The sequence below is a fragment of the Mustela putorius genome, unplaced genomic scaffold (assembly GCF_011764305.1).
Source record: "Mustela putorius furo isolate JIRA1106 unplaced genomic scaffold, ASM1176430v1.1 tig00000166_pilon_pilon_pilon, whole genome shotgun sequence".
NCBI classification, from domain to species: Eukaryota; Metazoa; Chordata; class Mammalia; order Carnivora; family Mustelidae; genus Mustela; species Mustela putorius.
In genome coordinates, this window is record NW_025421301.1 from 5135136 (window position 1) to 5156625 (window position 21490).

General features: G+C 34.5%; 1 protein-coding gene across 5 annotated transcripts in view; it reads right to left on the reverse strand.

Moving 5' to 3' along the window:
- LOC101688264 (cytochrome b5 reductase 4) overlaps positions 1-21490 on the reverse strand; it is a 96913-nt gene that overhangs the window by 42613 nt on the left and 32810 nt on the right. For 2 of the 5 annotated variants that reach the window (XM_013046369.2, XM_004773593.3), the window contains exons 5-10: positions 15969-15998; positions 12489-12549; positions 11014-11071; positions 9425-9518; positions 7372-7404; positions 5386-5508 (exon numbers count right to left, since the gene is read on the reverse strand). In XM_013046369.2, the coding sequence (XP_012901823.1) occupies positions 5386-5508; positions 7372-7404; positions 9425-9518; positions 11014-11071; positions 12489-12549; positions 15969-15998 (399 nt within the window). Of the gene's footprint in view, positions 1-5385; positions 5509-7371; positions 7405-9424; positions 9519-11013; positions 11072-12488; positions 12550-13871; positions 15932-15968; positions 15999-21490 lie in introns of those variants that run through there. The other 3 variants (XM_013046372.2, XM_013046370.2, XM_013046371.2) reach the window with 3 other exon arrangements.

Below are 21490 nucleotides of genomic sequence, written 5' to 3' on the forward strand. Positions count from 1 at the left end.
AGACTGAATGGGAGAAACTGACAATACAATACAATAAAGTAAGGGACTTTCCTATACCAGATAGGAAATCAATAAGGAAACATTGGCCTTAAATGACACATTAGACCATACTGACTTTATAGATAAACAGAACATTCTAACCAAAAGTAAGTAACAGAATACACATTCTTCTCAAGTACACATGGAACATTCTCCAGGATAGATCAAATGCTAGGTCATAAAATAAGTTTAATATATTTAAGAAGATTAAAATCATATCAAATATCTTTTCCTGCTATAATGGTGTGAAACTAGAAATCAATTACAAGAAAAGTGAAAAATTCACAAATGGGTGGAGATTAAACAGTGCACTGAACAACCAATGGATCAACAGAGAAACCAAAAAAAATTTGAGACAAATGAGAAGGAAATACAACATATCAAAATTTATGGGATGCAGCAAAAGCAGTTCTAAGAGGAAGTTCACAGTGCTAAACCCTACCTCAATAAACAAAAAAAATCTCAAATAAACAAACTAGCTTCACATTTCAAGTAACCAGAAAAAGAACCAAAAAAGCACTAAATTAGTAGAAGGAAGAAAATATTAAAGATCAGAGTGGAAATAAATGAAACACAGACTAAAAAGACTAAGAGCTGGTACCCCAATTAGGTAAATATAATTGACTAACCTTTAGCTAGACTCACCAAGAAAAAAAAATAGGGCCCAAACAAACAAAATCAGAAACAAAAGAAAAAATGTTATAAATGGTACCACAAAAATATAAAGGATCTTGAAAGAGTTCTATGAACAATTATACACCAACAAATTAAACAACCTAGAGGAAGTAAATAAATTCCTAGAAACATACAATCTTTCACGCCCAAATCATGGAAAAATAGAAAATCTCAATGAACCAATTACTAGAAAGAATTGAAATTAGTGAGTAAAAACCTCACAACAAACAAAAGTCCAGAACCAGATGTCTTCGCTAGTGAATTCTACCAAACAAAGTAAAGTTATAGGCTAATACTTTGACGAACATAAATGTAAAAATCTTCAACAAAATATCAACAAACTGGACTCAACAATACATTAAAGGGATCATACACAATAATCAAGAAAGATTTATACTAGGGACACAAGAATGGTTCAACACCCACAAATAAATGAATGTGAATTAATTAATAGAAATCATATGATCATCTCAATAGATGCCGAAAAAGCATTTGACAAAACTCAACACCTATTTATGATGGAAACTTTTAACAAAGTGGGTAGAGAGGGAACACACCTCAATGTAATAAAGGTCATAAATGACAAGTCCACAGCTAACATCATCCTCAATGGTAAAAAGCTGATGAGGAACAAGACAAGGATGCCCCTCTCACCACTTTCATTCAACATAATACTGAAAGTCCCAGTCACAGTAAGTAGGCAAGAGAAAGAAATAAAAAGCATCAAATTAGAAAGGAAGAAATAAAACTATCAGTATATTTGCAGATGACATAAAATTACATAGAAAAAACCCCTGAAGACTCCACCAAAAAGCTGTTAGAAATAATAAATGAGGGGCGCCTGGGTTGCTCAGTGGGCTAAAGTCTCTACCTTCGGCTCAGGTCATGACCTCAGGGTCCTGGGATCGAGGCCCGCATCGAGCTCTCTGCTCAGTGGGAAGCCTGCTTTCCTCTCTCTCTCTGCCTGCCTCTCTGCCTACTTGTGATCTGTCTGTCAAATAAATAAATAAAATCTTTAAAAAAAAAAAGAAATAATAAATGAAGTAGTGGGATACAAAATCAATACACAAAAATCTGCATTTCTTTTTTTTTTTTAAAGATTTTATTTATTTTTTTGACAGACAGGATCACAAGCAGGCAGAGGCAGGCAGAGAGAGAGAGAGAGAGGAGGAAGCAGGCTCCCTGCAGAGCAGAGAGCCCAAGGTGGGGCTCCATCCCAGGACCCTGAGATCATGACCTGAGCCAAACGCAGAGGCTTAACCCACTGAGCCACCCAGGCGCCGTCCAAAATTTGCATTTCTAAAAACTAATAATGAACTATTGGAAAGAAAAATTGAGAAAACAATCTCATTTACAATTATATCAAAAAGGAATAAATCTAACCAAGGAGGTGAAAAACCTGCACTCTGAAAACTGTAAGATATAGATGGAAAAAATTGACGATGACATAAATAAATGGAAAGAAATACTATGCTTATGAATTGTAGGAATCCATGAATTTTGTTTTAAAAAAATGTCACACTACACAAAAGAATCTATAGATTCAGTGTAATCACTACCAAAATACCAATAGCATGTTTCACAGATCTAGAACAATTAATTCTAAAATCTGTATGGAATCACAAAATCCTCAAGTAGCCAAAGCAATCCTGAGAGAACACAAAGCTAGAGGTACCACACTCCGTTTTCAAACTATACCACAAAGCTATAGTAAGCAAAACAGGATAGTAGCCATAAAAACAGACATATAGATCAATAGAACAGAATAAAGAGCCCAGAAATAAACCCATATTAATATATATATATGTATAGATGTATCAGTATGCATATACAATATAGGTGTATATATCTATATATAGATATCTCAACTGATTTGATAGATATATCAATTAACTTATGACAAAAGAGGTAAGAATATATATAATGGGGAAAGGACAGTCCCTTCAAATAAATGGTGCTAGGAAAATAGGATACTACAGGCAAAATAATAAAAATAGCCTATTATCTTATACCATACACAAAAATTAAAGTAGATTAACGACATGAATGTAAAGACCTGAAACCACACACTCCTAGAAGAAAACAGATGGTAAGCTCCTTGACATTGATCCTAGCAATGATTTTTTGGACCTGACATCAAAATCAAAGGCAACAAAAGCAAAAATAAAGTAGGACACTACATCAAACTACAAAAGCTTCTACGTGGAAAAGAAAACCATCAACAATATTTTCAACAAACTCAATACCAAAAAACAAATAATCAGTCAAGAAATGGGTAGAAGACATGAACAGACATTTTTTCCAAAGAAGACATACAATGACCAACAGACACAGGAAAAAATATTCAACATCAGTTGGTATCCAGGAAATACAAATCAAAACCACAATGGTTAAAATTAAAAAGTGAGATGTTGGCAAGGATGTGGAGAAAGGGGAACCCTCTTACATTATTGGTGGGAATGTGAACTGGTACAACCACTCTGGAAAACAGTATGGAGGATCCTCAAGAAGTTAAAAATAGAGCTTTGACCCAGCAATTGCACTATTGGGTACTTATCCAAAGGAGATTAGAAGGGGCACATGCACCCTATTGTTTATACCAGCAAGGTTTACAATAGCCAAAATATAGAAAGAGCCCAGATATCCATCAATAGATGAATGGATGAAGACAGTGTGTGTGTGTGTGTGTGTGTGTGTGTGATGGAGTATTACTCAGCCATTAAAAAGAATGAAAGCCACCCAATTGCAATGATGTGGATGGAACTACAGGACATTATGCTAAACAAGATAGTCTGAGAAAGATAAATACTATATGATTTCACTCATATGTATTATTTATTTAAGAAACTAAAGAAATGAACATAGGGAAAGGGAAGGAAAATAAAATAAGATGAAAATAGAGAGGGAGGCAAACTGTAAGAGACTCTTAACTATAGGAAACAAACTGAGGGCTGCTGGAGGGGAGGTGGGTGGGGAATGCGGTAAGTGGGCATTAAGGAGGGCACTTGATGTAATGAGCACTGGATGTTATAGGCAACAATGAATCACTAAATGCTACCCCTGAAACTAGTAATACAATATATGTTAACGAAACTGAATATAATAAAAAAATTTTTAAAAAAAGAAAACCATCAAAATGAAAAGGAAACCTACTGAATGGGAGAAAATATTTGCAAATCTTATATCTGATAAAAGGTTAATATCCAAAATATATTTTAAAAGCTCATACAACTCAACAACAAAAACACAATCTGATTAAAAAATAAATTAAAAATCTAAAAACAAAATTCAAAGGACCTGAAGATATATTTTTTCCAAAGAGGATGTACAGATGGCCAACAAGTATATAAAAAGGTGCTCAACATTGCTAAACCACCAGGGAAATGTAAATCGAAACCACAATGAGCTATCACCCCACACCTGTGAGAATGGCTATTATCAAAAGGACAAGAAATCACACGTGTTGGCAAAGATGCGGGGAAAAGGGTATCGTTATGCACTGCTGGAGGGAATGTAAATTGGTGCAGCCTCTATGGGAAACAGCATGGGGGTTTCTCAGAAAATCAAAAATAGAAGTACAATATGATTCAGTATTCCACTTCTGGGTTTTTATCTGAAGAAAATGAAGACACTAATTTGGAAATGTATGTGTACCACCATCTTCATCGCCACATTATTTACAGTGGTAATATGGAAGCAACCTAAGCATCCACTGATAAATGAATGGGTAAAGATATGGAATGTATGTATCTATAGAGAGATATGATGGTATACTATTTAGCTATTTTAAAAAAGAATAGGGGTGCCTGGGTGGCTCACTGGGTTAAAGCCTCTGCCTTCGGCTTGGGTCATGGTCCGGGAGTCCTGGGATCGAGCCCCGCGTCGGGCTCTCTGCTCAGCGGGGAGCCTGCTTCCTCCTCTCTCTCTCTGCCTGCCTCTCTGCCTACTTCTAATCTCTGCCTGTCAAATAAATAAATAAAATCTTAAAAAAATAATAATAAAATAAAAAAAGAATAAAGGCCTGCCACTTGTGACATGGATGGATCTTGAGGATACTATGCTAAGTGAAACAAGTCAGACATAGACAAATACTGTATGATCTCACTTACATATGGAACTGAAAAACAAAACAAAACAAACAAACAAACCCAAACTCATAGATACAGAAAATAGACTGGTGGTTGTCAGAGGTGGAGGTGGTGGGGTGGGCAAAATACGTGAAGAGGGTTAAAAGGTACAAACTTCCAAATATAAAATAAACAAATCATGGCAATATAACATACTGCATTAGTGATTACAGTTAATAATATAGTAATGAATATTTGAAAGTTGCTAAGAAAGTAGATCTTAAAAGAGCTCATTACAAGAAAAAAAAAGTTTTTGTGACTGTACAGTGACAGATGTTAACTAGACTTACTGTGATGATCATTTCACCAAGTCTATAAATATCAAATCACTATGTTATATACCAGAAACTAGTATAATATTATATGTCAATCATATCTCAATTTGAAAAAAGGAGGAAAACAGATACCACGTCCTTTTATAACTTCTTACAGGGAGATACAAGGGCCCTTCAGCTCCTCCCAAAATAGCCTTCCAAACTCTGGTACAATTGCACTACTGACACAATTTCATCAATACAGGACTCAAAATAATAGCACAGCATACCTGTATCTTTCCTTGGAATAAGTGAATTATGATTCTCAAGGGGGTGACCAAGATGTTTCCAAGAAGTAGTCTCTTTTTTCTTTAGGACAATCTCTATTTTTCCCACATTCTCAACAACTCGCACTAAAAAGAAGATAAATTTCATTTGTATTCACTGAAACTAAATATAACACATTACTTTAAAATCAGTCTTCCTCAAACAATACAAATGTTCTGATCTGATATGAATAACAGGGATCATTAGTAAGATAAGACTTCATATACATATTTGTCAAAACTGTTTATCCCTTAAATGATATTAAATTTAACTTATTTTATTATATGAATCAAATTAACTTTTTTCAAACTAATTTATCAAGATCCAAACTAATAGGTACTGCTAGTTTTCACAGAAGCCCAAATATGTCCATGGCAAGTACTTAACACATAGCTTCAGGGGCGAAAAAAAAGGAGTGGGCTGACATATACAAATTAATCACTGAGTGGACCTATAAAAGCAAATTTAATTTATACTCTTCCATTTCTTAATTGGGATCTGAGAAGTTCTTATGAGTAAATTCAGTAGATCAATTCTGAACTGAATAAACAAAAGAAAAAGCTTCATGAATAATTATGAGGTACATATGAATCTTAAATAATTAAAGGTCTTTTAGGATATCTTTTAATTTTTGACTGAGTTCAGAATATATGGATATAATATAATAATAAAATACAGACTTTTATATACTGATTAAATTTTATGAATTGAACATGCTTTTAAGGCCCTAAAGTGTATTTCAGTCTGTCTTCAGACTGACTGAAAACAGAAAACAATCTGTTCTTCCTCAAGGTAAACACATAATTCAACAGCAACTTAATAATACTTTTTAAGACAGATTAGTCAAATACATTCATTTCAATGAGCACTGATTTGAAGCTTCACAAATACAGAAACATGATCCTGTCTTTATACAATTTACAGAGCTTGCTACCACATATAGGAAAGAGAAAGCACAGAACCAGTATAAGGTACTCTGACAGTACTTTGAAACAAGAAATTACATATATACACACAGATATATATATATATTTAAGTATATATATTTACACATATATGTGTGTACTATCTCTATATATCTATATAGTGAAATATAAGTGAAAAATAATATAAGTGAAAAACAGAATAGAATGGTTGGCTGGGGGGGGGAGGGGCGCAGTAAGGGATCGTGAGAGGATGACAAAAGGGTAAAAACTTCCAGTTAAGACATGAATAAGGTCTGAGGATCTAATGTATAACCGTGGTAACTACAGTTGATAATATTACAATTCCAACTTGCTAAGACAGTATTCAAAAAAGTAAATACGTGAGGTGAAAGATGCGTTAACTCGATTGTGGGAATCTTTTTACAATGCATACATACATCAAACCATCATGCAATTAAATATATTACAATTTCGTCAATTACATGTCACTAGAGCTAAAAACAAAAGACCAAAAAACAATCAAGAAACCACCATTCTGTGAATCTTCTGCTATTAAACAGCTTTGTGAAATCCACACTGTACTTTTATATTTAGCAATATTATAATTTAATATGCTCTGTCAATATTACACATTTATATCTATACACCTAAGAAAAATTTGGATGGTCTAGTATATTTCTACATATTGCATGTCAGGAGGAGGGCAGAGATAAGGAGAATGGAAAGAAGAGAAGAATTTTCTTCCAAGGAGAGAAAAAGGAAGGGTAAAAAGATGAAAGGAACAAGGAGAAAGAAAAAAAAAACAAACAGAAAAAACCTGAAACCAGCAAGAGAACATATTTATAAAAAAATTAATGTATTTGTTTATATAGAAAATGTTACATCTTTGTTTTGTAATTTGAAAATACACATATGAAAAATAAGACAAAGGCTAATTTTTCTCTTTCTCTCTCTCTCTCTTCCTGTGTAGGTATGTATATATGTTCATGTATATATACACATAATTATTTTTTGGTAGCTTACCAGAAATATCTTCCTCAACTTCATGACTTAGCCCTAGGAAAGAAAAATAGGTTTAGTTAAAATCCAACTTCAATTCATACGATCTATGAACACCATGTAAGATCATCTAAACAGTTCATATATGCACTATGTACTATTTCAAATCTCTCCAGATAAATAAAACATATTCTGACAGCCAGGAGAAAGAAACTGTATACAACCAAAATGTCCAACTATCTTAATATAAAGACATACAGTTTTCAATTTCTCTCCTTATTAAAAAGCAAATACCCAATTGCCATAAGTGAGAAGCCACTCTAGTCCAAAGACGGTCCCAGCCTGACAAACCTACAAACCAAGAAGTGAGCAGGCAGGTAGGGACGCAGCCCCTGCAGTGTGCATGCTCTAGTGTGTTCGCAAGTAGATGTGTGTACAGGCCAGGCTTGGGTCTGGCTCTGTTTTTTCTTATTGTTCTCTAAGGCTGACTATGTATTCAGTTATTGAAAGAAAACTATTGAGTCTCTGTATGTTATCTTCTAGGCATTATCGATACAACAGTTAATGAAAGAGAAAAACCACTGCCTTATGGAAATTGCATTCCAGAAGGGGGAGAGAAATGAAAGAAATATTTTTATAGACACCTGCTCTAAACTTCACTATGTTAATATGGTTATCTGGAACTTACAGTTCCACATTATTTTAGTCCTTCCAACCCAATATTGGCATCCAAATCTCATATTTTTTGACTGTGGAAATTTTTTTTCTTTTGTATTGTGCATTACATATTGTTAGCTGTAGTGGGAACAAAATTAGCCATAAAGCCTTTGAAACATAGTAGATGGTGGTGCAGAGGTTTTACTTAAAGAAAAATCAAGCAGTGCTAACAAGTAATGTGTACTTTTCTAGACATCTGAGTGTCTCTCAGTGACTCTCCCAATATACATTAGATCTTTTATTTTCTTTTAAGATTTTTTATTTATTTATGAGAGAGAGAGGGCATAGGTGGGGGGAACGGCAGCAGGAGAGTGAGAAGCCAACTCCCCTAAAGAGTGGAGAGCCAGATGCAAGGCTCGATCCCAGGACCCCGAGATCATGACCTGAGCCAAAGTCTGACACTTTACCATTGGAGCCACCCAGGCACGCCTCCCTACATGTTAGATCTTACGTTAAGAAAAAATAGGATGAGTTATTATTTCTACAAGAAAAGTTCAACATTCCAGTTTGATTAATCTACTAAATGGAGAAAATAGGAAAGAAAAAAACATTTATCAACTCTGATCAAATTCAAGACAAAAGGAACATCATTAATATAGTAAAGCAGTGAACAGAATCCTCAGTCAGCTGATGTCTGGGCAATCAGTCTCTGTTTTGCAAAGTAAATGATATAAGAACACCTGCTTCACACATAATTTTCTTGTTATCATAGTTTCTATGTGCTTCATTTCTACCTTCTAACTAGAATAACATCACCTTCATTAGAGTAGAAAAGGGTAAAATCCTAAAGTCAGTTGGGTGAAAAGTAGATTAAGAATCTGGTACTTTTGATTCCAGATTTTAGTCCTAGTTTGTTTCTTCTGATCTCTTAATTTCTCAAAGCAGACAGAAGGGACTGTGTGGTTTATCTCTGGTCATGAAGGAACAGGAGGCTGAGGAATACAGTACAACCTTAACAATCTCTACTGCAGCCTCTGACTTCCCATGACAGAGCAGGCAAAAAACAGGCCCATAGAACTAGCACTTGGTGATGGCTGCTCGGTAGAAGCTCATGACGGGCCTCCAGAGATCTGTCTGTAGGTGTCAAGTAAAAGACACTTAACAAAGCTAGGGCAAAAAATATTTCATATTATGATTGATTTTGATTGCATCCAATTATTTAAACTTGGGAAAAATGAGGTCATGCTGCCATTTCCTAGCCCTATCTTTAATATAAAGAAAAAACAGAGTAGAAATTGATCAGAAATGACAAACCAATTGACAATATCAGATAAAATATTATAGCTCTCTAGACTGCAGACTGAGTTATTGCCAAACTTAAAGGAAACTGGAGTTGTTTCCATTAATATAAAGTACTTACCAACATGTATAATATATGAAAAATCCTTGATAACTGTTTCTGCTCTAAAGGAATTATCCTGATGATCAACTATTATTGAGTCTAAATTAATATCCTTAAACAGAAAGCAAAAAGAGAAAGATTATAAAGTAAAATTTTCCCCAAATTTTTAAATTAAACTTTTAAGATAATCCACAGATGTTCATATGGCCCTTCTTTATAGGATCCACAAGATGAGTAAAGGTTACACCTGTTTTTTTCTCATACAACACAGTTCTCCTTCAAAACACACAGTGCAATTTTAATTATAAATTTGTCTCTCCTTAATATCTACGTCATCCACTCATCTCTAAGCTCTAAATGTATGGGACTGTCTAGAATAGTGCTTAGTACCTAGTAGGTGCTCGATAAATATTTATTGAATAAATAATTTGGAAAAAATTAGAATCGGACCAGCAATCAAGATACATGTTGATTTTAATCTTTCTACTATTATGTGATGCTGGGCAAATTACACAACCTCTGACTTCAGCTTAAAAAATTCACTAAAAAATTTTTAGATAGCTCTAATTTCTGCATAGCCTTTTCCAAGCTATTTTGGTACCTATCTTTTATACCATACACTGAACACATTATTCCACATAGAAATCTTCCACCTTCCCTCAGTCATTCATCCCCTGTGCCTCACTGATACTACCAAAAGAAGTAGACCCCAACCTCCCTAGGCTGTGCCCTCTTGATTTTGGACTGCGTGAGGAGGAGAAGACAATAACAAGAGGGAGTGGAAGGGGTTCAAGTGGTGTCTCTAGCCTTCCAGGCTGTATCAGGCAGAAAACAGAGCCTGGTCACTCCACAATTCAACAGCTCATATGTGATTCTGCTATTACAGAAGTAACATGCAGTCTCAGAAATTCCTAGCTGCCGGAACTTGTCTTTAAATTTACATGGTTCAAGTGTGAGAACCTTGCCAATTGCTGAAGGATCTATTTGGAGATGCTATATGTTGTCTGTGTACTTATCTGATTTCCCAGACAGACTAATAAGTCCCATGAAAGCCAAGTATCTACATATCTGGCTCATCATTAGATCCCTGAATTCTTAAATAGTATTGCAAATAAAGTAGGAGTTTGATAAGTACTTAGTAAACCAATTGTGTCCTTAATTTTAGTTTCAAGGGGGCATTTGAATCCCATTTGTGGCTTAGTATTACTAAACCACAGTAATACAGTCTCTACTATATTCTCAAATTCCAATTCATGTGCAGGAAGTTAGTTCTTACAATAAAGTTAACTGCAATTCTCACTTTTGTTATCCATGCTTAAAACACATAAAACACACACACACACACACACACACACACACACAGTGTGTAATATACTTCCTAGTCTAGCTTTTTAAAGAGGCTACAGCATGGTTGTTAAGAGTGTATACTCTGGAGCCAGCCTGCCTGGGTTCAAAATGCTAGACCTACCATCACTTACTGTGTGACTTTGGGTAAATTATTTAATCTACCTCATGGAGTTTCTATGAGTAAAAAGTTAATATAAGAGTGCTTAGAAAATAGCTAACATTTATTGAGCATTTACTTTTTTTCTGATTTTAAAGTTTACCTTCTGTTTAGTATATATAACAATGGTGACTAAAGAGTCTGTCTGGAACCAGTCATAGCTGTGAAATAGTAAAAGAATGAATAATTACATTGACAATCATGTACTAAAATATTAAATCATTAAATATATGACTTAAAAATATATATGGCTTAAAAATACACAATATGACTTAACATAAATATATGATTTTAAATATATGGCTTAAAATCTGCTGTAAGAAATATATTTCTCTAGGTAAACATTTTTCTAAATAACGGGGGGGGTGTCTTACCCTTATATAAGTGGTAACTACTTCTGAATTTAAAATACCGATACTAACACATATTCCAACTTGGATTAAAACAAATAATATCCTTGACAAGATACTTTTTAGAAAGGTTACAAGTACCACTAAAATCTTTTATCAGAGTAATAACATATTTTCTTAAGAAGCATGAAAAAAATCTACATACTTATTACCTTCACTCCCTCCCTGTCACAAATATATTATTATTCAAGATATTAGTTCATCAAGGTCTTTTAATGGCTCAACAATAAAACTTAAGGTAAAACTAAGTCTTCTGTTTTATAATAGTGGTTCATCAAACTGATACTGTTTTTGTACTTCTTACATATATAAGGACACCCACCGGTAAACCCTAGAGATATCCCTATGCCCTTACATTAAAACTGTATATGAAATACTTTAATAGATTTAACAAATATAGCAGGATGCTGCTGTTATAGACTGACAGTAGAGAGAAAAGCAGAAAGAGAAAAAAAATGGCAAAGAATGTTTAGAACTCTGAAGGCATCCGCAATGTTAACATTAACAAAAACACATATGGATCAAATAATTTACTAAGACTGTTGCTGTGCAGTGCATTTTAAAAACAAAATATAGTAATTGAGCAAATAATGGTATGGCCATTTGATAGCAGGCAGACAAAAAATGCTCTTGCAGAACATTTAATAACCTAGGAAATTGCTCATAGAACACATTGCAATGCCAGTATTATCGAAATAGAATAATACAGAAATAGGGGTTAAATGAATCTAAGTGGGTAGAATAAACCAAATATTAAGTATATATCTAGATAGAATATGACTGATTTTATCACCTACTTTTTTGTATTTCTCCATATTTTTCAAGTTTTCTACCATGAATGTAGACTTTATAATCAGAAAAAATTTTTTTGAATAGTTTGTTAAAGTTAAAAAATATTTTTAAGTTTAAAGTTTTTTAAATATAAAGATTTAAACACCGCAGTCTTTAAATTGGATCAAACTTCAGTTATACTAAAAATTCACATTAACAGGAAACAGCTCATTCTCCAACAATGCCTGATAAATGGGACACTACGCTCTTATGTCAAAGAAGCATGATTAATATAGTAGGCAATAACTCAAAGTCAGAGCTGTTTATTTTTTTTTTAACGTGTATGTTTTGGTGTAGAACTGATTTAGCTTTAAAAAAGCATAACAAGAATGCATACCTTGGAGAACTAGGGCCTTCTTTGGCAAGTGCATCTGACACTTGGCTCTTGGGAAGCATGCCTTCACAAAGAAAAACAAAACAGCCATAGTTCATCTAGAAAGCATTTATCTTTTTTGTTTTTAGTAAAGGTATTAAAACATCATAAAAGGACACAAATCACAGATGTACTACATAATGAATTTTCATAAAGTAACACATACCCTTGAAGTAAGTGCCATTCTCTGCCTCCTTCCAATCACCAGCCCTCCTCCAAGCACCCATTATTCTGACGTCTAGTAGCATCATTAGTTTCTGCCTATATTTGACCTTTATAAAAATGTAATCATACAATATTTTCTCTTTTCATCTGGCTTTTTTTGGTCCTGCATTACAGACCTTACGTTAAATAAGAATGATTGATAGTGAGCAATAAGTCAAACCTTGAGGTTTCTGAGATTTTACCCATGCTGTTGAAGTCAACAGTAGTTCATTCCATTTTATTACTAAATATTACTAAATTGTATAAATATATAGAATTTACACATTCTCCTGCTGATGGACATTTTAGATGTTTCCAGTTTTTGGCTCTTAGACACAAATAGCACTGTTATAAACATTCTTATATATGTACATGTACATTCTTAAAGAACGTGTATCTACATTTCTGGTTATGTTCAGCTTCAGTAGATGCTGCTAAATGCTTTTCTAAAGTGGTTGTACCAAATGACATTTTTTACCAGAAGTGTCTTGAGAGTTCCAGATGTTCTACAACCTCAATGACATATGGTATTGTCCTTTTCCCATTCCAGTCTTTCTTGTGGGCATGCATCAACACAGCATTTTAAAAAGCCCACTAAAACTGCCATTTTCAAATGAAAACTCTGAGACATGCAAGAACTCTGGAGATTCTGGAAGCACTAATGTTTCCCTCCCACAACTGGAGTGCATTGTTACCTGCAAGGTTCAGTTTGGAAAAAAGGAGGACTGCTGCTAAAACACTTTTGAAAATCACTGTATCGGGGCGCCTGGGTGGCTCAGAGGGTTAAAGCCTCTGCCTTCAACTCAAGTCATGATCCCAGGATGCTGGGATCAAGCCCTGCATCGGGCTCTCTCCTTGGTGGGGAGCCTGCTTCCTCCTCTCTCTCTCTCTCTGCCTGCCTCTCTGCCTACTTGTGATCTCTCTCTGTCGAATAAATGGATAAAATCTTTAAAAAGAAAGAAAGAAAGAGAGAGAGAGAGAGAGAGAGAAAGAAAGAAAGAAAGAAAGAAAATCACTCTATCAGTTAAATTTCTATCCCTCAAACTCAGCAGGAAAACAAATACTATGTTTAGTCTCTGGTGAGTCTTAGAATTCCCACATTAGAAGTCACAGTAATTAGATAAGGTCAGAGAGGGGAGGCACCTTTCAGACAGGCTAGTTGAGAGGTTTAGTTTAGAGGTTTCCAGGATTCTTTCAGGCCAAGAAACTTCTGTTTAAATCCAACTTAAGTGCAAGCACAGGATATCAAGCAGCCATATTTTGGGGGATGAGGCTGATCATCAGTTCTGAGCTCAGGCCTTATGCAGTTTCCATCTCTTCTTATGTAACTCCCAGGATACAATCAACTTTCAGGTAAACAAAGAAAGTCTCAGAGATTTGACATAACAAAGCCAAAGTTATGAACTAACTAGTGGTGAACCCTAAAGAAGAATGTTTTACTAGGAAACTGAAAGCATAAGAAAAGAACTATAATAATTAAAATGTATTTTGGTCTAAAATGACAAAAAATAAGAAAAGATAACCTTATTATTTGAAAATAATTGGAAAGATATTTTACTAAGAGATTAATGTCATTTATCTTTTGGAGGCCTTATACGAATGTATCACAATCTAACAATTTGTGTAAGAAAAAGCCATCAGCAGGATTCATAGATTGTTAGTCAATTTTGATCTTATTAGGACCTGATTAGGACCAAGAAATCTGGATTTGAGGTGTCAGCACTGTGACCTTACAAAAACAACCATTTCTGCTTCCTCAAATTCAAACTAATAAAAAAAATCTGCCCTGCAATCTCATGAGAGAGGAAAGGAGCCAACTTCCACGCCTTCTCAAAACCTATATGGTGTCATACAAATACAACTCTTTAGAACAGAATAATGTCACAGGATGTGGAATGTGTCTTGACTTCAACATTTACCAAGCAGAACAAAACACCTTATATATAATATTCTTCTAGAAAAGTTGAAGAAATCTGTGGCAACTGTGGGATGGAGCAAAATAGTTAGGTGAACTAAATGAACATTCTTCTCCCCAGAAGTGCTGCTTTATGACTGACGTTAATTTGAAGGGATCAGGTCTCTCATGGAGCAGTTTATCTCATCCAGGATTTAAAACAGCTGTTTGAATAATGACAGTGCAGGCAGACATCACATCTGCAAATACACAGACTTACCACATACTTAAATGAGCCAAATATGGGAAGCAACTAACAAATATAAACATTAAAATCTTATAGAATCCCAGATCATAATAGGTAGCTGAGCTGGCCAGATCACATGTGGAGTGTTAATATTCCATTCTCAAGACCACCTTGAACTAATGTCTAAGTTAAACGCAGTGCATCCAGGGGAGGGCAATAGGAAAGTAAAGGTTCTGGAAGCCATATGTGGTGGGAATGGAAATGCCCAGTCCATCATCAGTCTTTAAGTGATGAGTCTTTAAGTGAAGCTTGGATGTCTAGTATCACTAAAGAGTCAATCATCAGATGAAACCCAAGATGCGCCCTTCACTGAATGCAGCCAGTGTTACACTTTGAGACAAAAAGCTTCTGGTATTACATCACAAAGGGCAATATGTCAGTCTACAATACACACTTGTTTTCTCAAGTTAAAAAAGAAAAGGTAATTCAGTAATCTAGTTTGTAGCTGTATTTCTATAACTTTTTTTTTTATAAATATGGAGGAAAAAAATCTATAAAATAGTGCAATCAGAGTAGTGCCAGGCATTTCCTAGGAGTCAATACTGACCACTACACCATATTTATTTTGGCTTCCTTGGAGGGTAGGGGTGGGGGCGATGCATGGTGGACAAAGGTAGTTGTAATTCTGAGTCAAAGGGAATGGTTGAATAAGCCAGAGCTGCTGAGCCTGGTAAAGTAGTTTAATAGGCTACTCAGGATCTGGATACAAACATCAGTGTTGAGCTCCATGCCAGAGGGATGTGACTTGCTCAATATTGCTTCTGTAGGTAGAACTCCTCATCACTACAAATATTCAAGATGCAGGCAGATGAACACATATTCGGGGATATTACAGGAGAGACAACTTACTGTAAGAGTAATGGCTGGAAAATGGGATCAAAAATGTTCTGCCAAATCCCCTAAGTTAGGCAAGTAAAGACATCTTTTGTATAAAAAAAAAAAATCTAAATACTACCCCCAAATAATTGTGTAAAGCAATTTTGTATGTGAATAAACCCATGTGAATGTGATCCATTTTTTTTTTTTTAATATGACTTACCATTTAAGACTTTCTTTTCTTCATGATAGTCTGTATAGTGATTTAGGGGAAAAAGCCAGGTAAGAATAGTATAACATCAAAGAGAATATCAGTTAATATTATATTTGAAGATAACAGCCCTGTTTTTGAAGGGTTTTCTTTTAAGGTCTAAAGAGAAAAACAAGACTAATAAACAGCTGACTATGTTAGAAATAAGGAAAATTCCTCTCTGAAAATTATCAGGCCACTTATTCTTCAGGTGTTTACCTCCCACTTAACTGAGCTTTTTTCTACTTCTTTGAACATTTGTTTTCTAATACTTAGGTTAATTTCTTCAGAAAACAGATAAAAACCCAAGTTTTCCCCAGGTTATCATTCTCTAAAGTAGTCAAAATTATCCAGAACTTATTACATTATACTTTATAAATAAGACATACATGTTAACAACCCAAAAAAAGACACCTTAATTATCTTTCTTATCTAGGACAGTACTTAAAAATGATTATTGTTACTCCAAATTTAAATGGCAAAATAATAAAAATATAAGACTTGCACTGTATATACAATGCACTACAATTAGTGTTACAACCCAGGAAAATTTAACAGGTATTTTCTTTCAGGATGGCAGCCAACTCACAAACCTACATTGTATTTTGATCACCACAGATACCACACCATATGGTCAAAATAAAATCCTCAACAAGTTAACAGAGTTTAAAAAAAAAAGAAGACAAGCCAACAAAATATTCAAATAGAAAATGACATATCAATTGTTAAAGTGAACTTGTTTATGGAAAAGAAACTCAACTACTTAAATGAAAGCTTTTAGATTTTTTTATGTTCTGATTTTCAATCAACCAGAGATCTTGTAATTACTTCCACTTCACCCAACTACTATAAAATACTCATGATTCAGGAGGCCAGATAAATAGTTATTATTTTCCTTATTTTACTGAAATAATTTCATAGCTGAAAGGGATCCTTAACAGCATACAGCAAATTACCATCTGATCCCCTCATTTAAGACTGAAAACCAGAGGTCAAGGACTTGAATGAAACCCACAGCTCTTCAGCAACAAAGACGAGGTTGGACTTTGTCTTCTGAAACTCAGCATCATATTTCTTACTATGCTATTGCTAGTGTTAATACTTAATACCTCCTAGAAAGACAAAAAACAAAAATCATTTAAATTATACCTCAAAACGAGCTTTGTTTATCAAGTGCCAAGTAAAAAGCTAGTCATTACAGTTCGCAAGGGATCACTGATGTCGCTACTTGATCACTTACTTTTATCAGTGGGTTTCATCTGTCTTACCCACTGAGTTTGTGATTGTTTTATCTTAGAACAAACAACAAACTCACAGATATAAGTAAATTAAATCTATTTTCTGTGCACCACATAGTTGGCAGTTTGAGGAATCTCATTAATCAAGTAAAACAGTTTGTTTTTAATCTAAGAGGGTCACAGATTTTGAAAAATGGCCCCAGGTAATTTATTTCTAGGGGAAAATGTACATTTATCTCATATGACTTACTTTCTGCCTGATGTGAATTGATTGGACCTGTCAGAACTTTCTGGATCCTACTAAATAGGTAATTTTTTCCTGAGTCTTTTTTTTTTTAATACAAAGAAAAAGTACCAGTAGGAAGAAATCTTCTATTTAAATAATCTAAATCATGTTTAAAAACTCTACTAGTCTTTGCAACTCTTTTAATAAACTGAGACACAGAAATAAGAGACTATTTTGTATTATTAAGCATATTTACATCTGAATCATCTTAGTCACATAAGACTGACAAGAACTCTGATATTCTGCCTAGATAATTAATTCCATCATTTGATTGGTTCCATGACAAAAAATTGTATTTTTTCACAATGTTGGTTAAATTGCATTACTCTGGTAAGAATCTCTGCTTTCTGGAGAGATCACAGTCATTTTGAAAACTAACACTGCAACTTATAGACTGAACTCAACTATTTTTTGGTAAGAGGGTGGATGAGAATTTTTAATTGTGACCCCAGTCTAGTTTACCTCTGCTGGGTGGAGGCATGGAGGACCCCTCCATGATAAGAAAGAAAAATTCTTTTACCAGTATGCTCATTCTTTAATAAATATTTGTTGATCATCATCTTAATAGAGCTGTTGGTATAATATAAAATCATTTTGATAAAAAGTTAGGAAAATATAAATATATTCTGTCTGCTTACTGAATTACCAAAATTACCCAAAAATTTGGAACAATTCATAATGAAAGTAGTGACGTGGTTACCTTTGGGTGTGTATGGGAGGGGAAACAAGTAGATGGGAGACAGGTATGACAACGCCACTACTCATAATTGAATCATGTGAATGTATTATTTATTCAAATAAATTAAATAAACAGAATTAAAAATAAAATGATACGTTCTTTTGAATACATACAATATGATAATGCTTTAAAAGAGGTATGTAGGTTAGGTATAGAAGCATAGAGGAGGGTATCTCTACTTGGAAGGAATCTGAAAGGACTCCATCGAGGAGGTAATATTTTAGCTATGTTTTGAAAACATGCAGGCATTTGTCACAAGGCCCTGAAGAAAAGCATTCTAGGAAGATAAAGGCTGAGGCTTTATACCTGAATGTTTTACATTTGTCATGGAGCTACAAACCTCATTTTCTTTTATTTCAGAAACCCTCTGGATTTGGGATTGGATAATTTGGGGCTGGTAATCTCCGCTGTGGGGGTCTATCCTGTGCACTATTGGGTATTCAGGGACATCACTTGTCCTTTCCTCTTCCCACTGGAAGGCAAGTAGCACCTACTTTAGTTGTGACCACCAGGATGTCTTCAGACATTACTCCCTTGTGGATTTTGGCATATATAAATATAAGTATAAATATAAATATAAATGTGCAAAACTGGATAACTTTAACGAGGTGATTCTCTGCCTTACAGAAAGAAGAATCCATGTGTTCTTCAAATGGCAGAATTCTCTAGTTGATAACTATAGTCTTTAAGTAAGGTACATATACATACAAACCTCAGTATCTTCACTTTTATTTTTATTTAAATTAAAAAAATTTTTTTGTTTCAAGCTTTTATTGAAATCCCAGTTAGTTAAAAAAAAGGGCAGCAAGTGGGAGAGGGAAAATTCCAAATTAATTAACATACAGTATCTTCATTTTCAAAGTGAAGGTGTTAGAACAGTTTCTTACTCCTCTTTCACCGGTAGTAGTCTACTGATCTTTGGTACCAAGTGCTTTATTGTAAGTAACTGCTTGAGTGAGCAGATGTAAAAATGAAAAACATAAAGTATTAGAAACCATGATAAAGCAGTGAGAAATTAGGAAGAAACATTTGTAACACTGGAAAATATGAGTACTTTTAAAATATGACTTCCATTAAAACTTTTTAAAGTATACTTACGGTCTAAAACATTGCTGCCCAAAAGAAATATAATGCAAGCTACAAGCATAATTTTGATTCTTCAAATAACCACATTAACAATATAAAAAGGGGCAGGTTAATTTTAATAAAATATTTTTACTTAACACAATATATCCAGAACATAGAATACTATCATTTCAACATGTAATCACTGTAAAATTTATGAGACATTTTACATTCGTTTTTCCAACGAATTTTAAGCCTTGAAATGCAATATTTACACTTTTAATGCATCTATATCTGAAGGAGGCATATTCTAGCACTTGATAGCCATAGGTGGTGTGTGCCTATAATAATGGCAGCAAAGGACTAAAATAAGGGTAAAAAGCAAGAACATTTTTCATCTTTGCCAGAGAATGAAGTGTTCCACATAACTAAGTAATCAAGAACTGAAGCTTTACCTTTTTAAGCAAAATTTCTCCTTTTATTCATTATTAATATCTTTCTAAAGCACAATACAAACCATAATACTTTTTAAACAAAGGATTATTTTAAAAAGCACTGATTCTTTACTTGATAAGGATTCACTAGTATTATGTTTTGGGGTTTTTTGGTTTTTGTTTCTGTTTTTTTAAGATTTTATTTATTTATTCATGAGAGAGAGAGGCAGAAGCAGAGGGAGCAGAAGGGAACCCAAAGCAGAACTCGATCCCAGCAGCCTGGGATCATGACCTGAGCTGAAGGCAGACATTTAACTGACTGAGCCACCCAAGCGCCCCACCATTATTGTGTTTTATATTCTACACAGTTAAGCTCCTGTTTTCTTCCTAGACACCCACACATTTTGCCACTGCCACACTAGAAACCACCAGATAAACTGAAAATTACCCTTCCAGAATTGGCCAACTGTAGGGATGCCCATAAAATGCCTGGATTTTGGATTCCCTTGGTTTGGGGTCTGGCACGCCACCTACCTAAAAGAGGGTGACAGGGATCTTGTATTGAAAGAAGGCGATGAATAAAATTCCTCTTTGGTATAGCCCCTGCACCCCCCCCACAAATCCTCACGCTGGCAATAGTTTCTTTTCACCTACTGTTCGCACCTCATCTCTGGTTTCAGTCTTTATTCCTACTTCATCTGTTTTTATCCTCTGTTTCCATCTCATCTAGAAGTTCTAACCGTGGACTGAACACATGTTCTGGTTTACCCCCGTCACATGTTCTAGTATATCCCCTGTCATCCCAGCGCAATTACTAACAGAGCCTCCCTGCAAACTCAGAACCCCCCAGTTTGGACAACTACAGTTAGCCCATTCTAGTAATTTTCTTTTAATGGAAATGCTTTTTTTTTTTTTTTTACTATTAGGTTAGTCACCACACAGTATACCATTCTAGTAGTTTCTATCAATAAGGCCAGCTGAGTTTGAGGATCAATCCCTGCCCAAGGGCACAAGTGGTACTTACATTAAAATGGTAGTTCACCTTAATTATCATGAATATTCCTTATTTCTGACACATTTAGATCTTCCTCTTTAGTTACTCTGTCCCTTTTCATATGCTCTACTTCTGAGGGCTAGCCTGGAGTTCAAACTGCATCTTGTTAGATCTTATGTCTCAACTATTTAATAAACCCGATCCCTTACTTGCAGTCAACACCTTTCTGATTTGTGAAATTCTTGTTTTTGTTCCCTAATGCTTTTCAAGTTGTCTCTCACTACCCACTACTGGCCTCACCCTAGCAAAACACAGATTATGCTGAGTGAAATAAGCCAAGCAGAGAAAGTCAATTATCAGATGGTTTCACTTATTTGTGGAGCATAACAAATAGCATGGTGGGCATGGGGAGTTAGGAGAAGGGAGTTGGGGGAAATTGGAAGGGGAGGTGAACCATGAGAGACTATGGAATCTGAAAAACAATCTGAGGGGTTTTAAGTGGTGGGGGGTGGGAGGTTGGGGGAACCAGGTGGTGGGTATTAGAGAGGGCACGGATTGCATGGAGCACTGGGTGTGGTACAAAAACAATGAATACTGTTATGCTGAAAATAAAAAATTTAAAAAACTTTTAAAAAGAATATATAAATATAAATAAATAAAAATATATAAACTATATAAAAATATAAATATAAATTTAAAAAAAACAAAACACAGATACTCTAAAAAGGCTTTAAAGCAT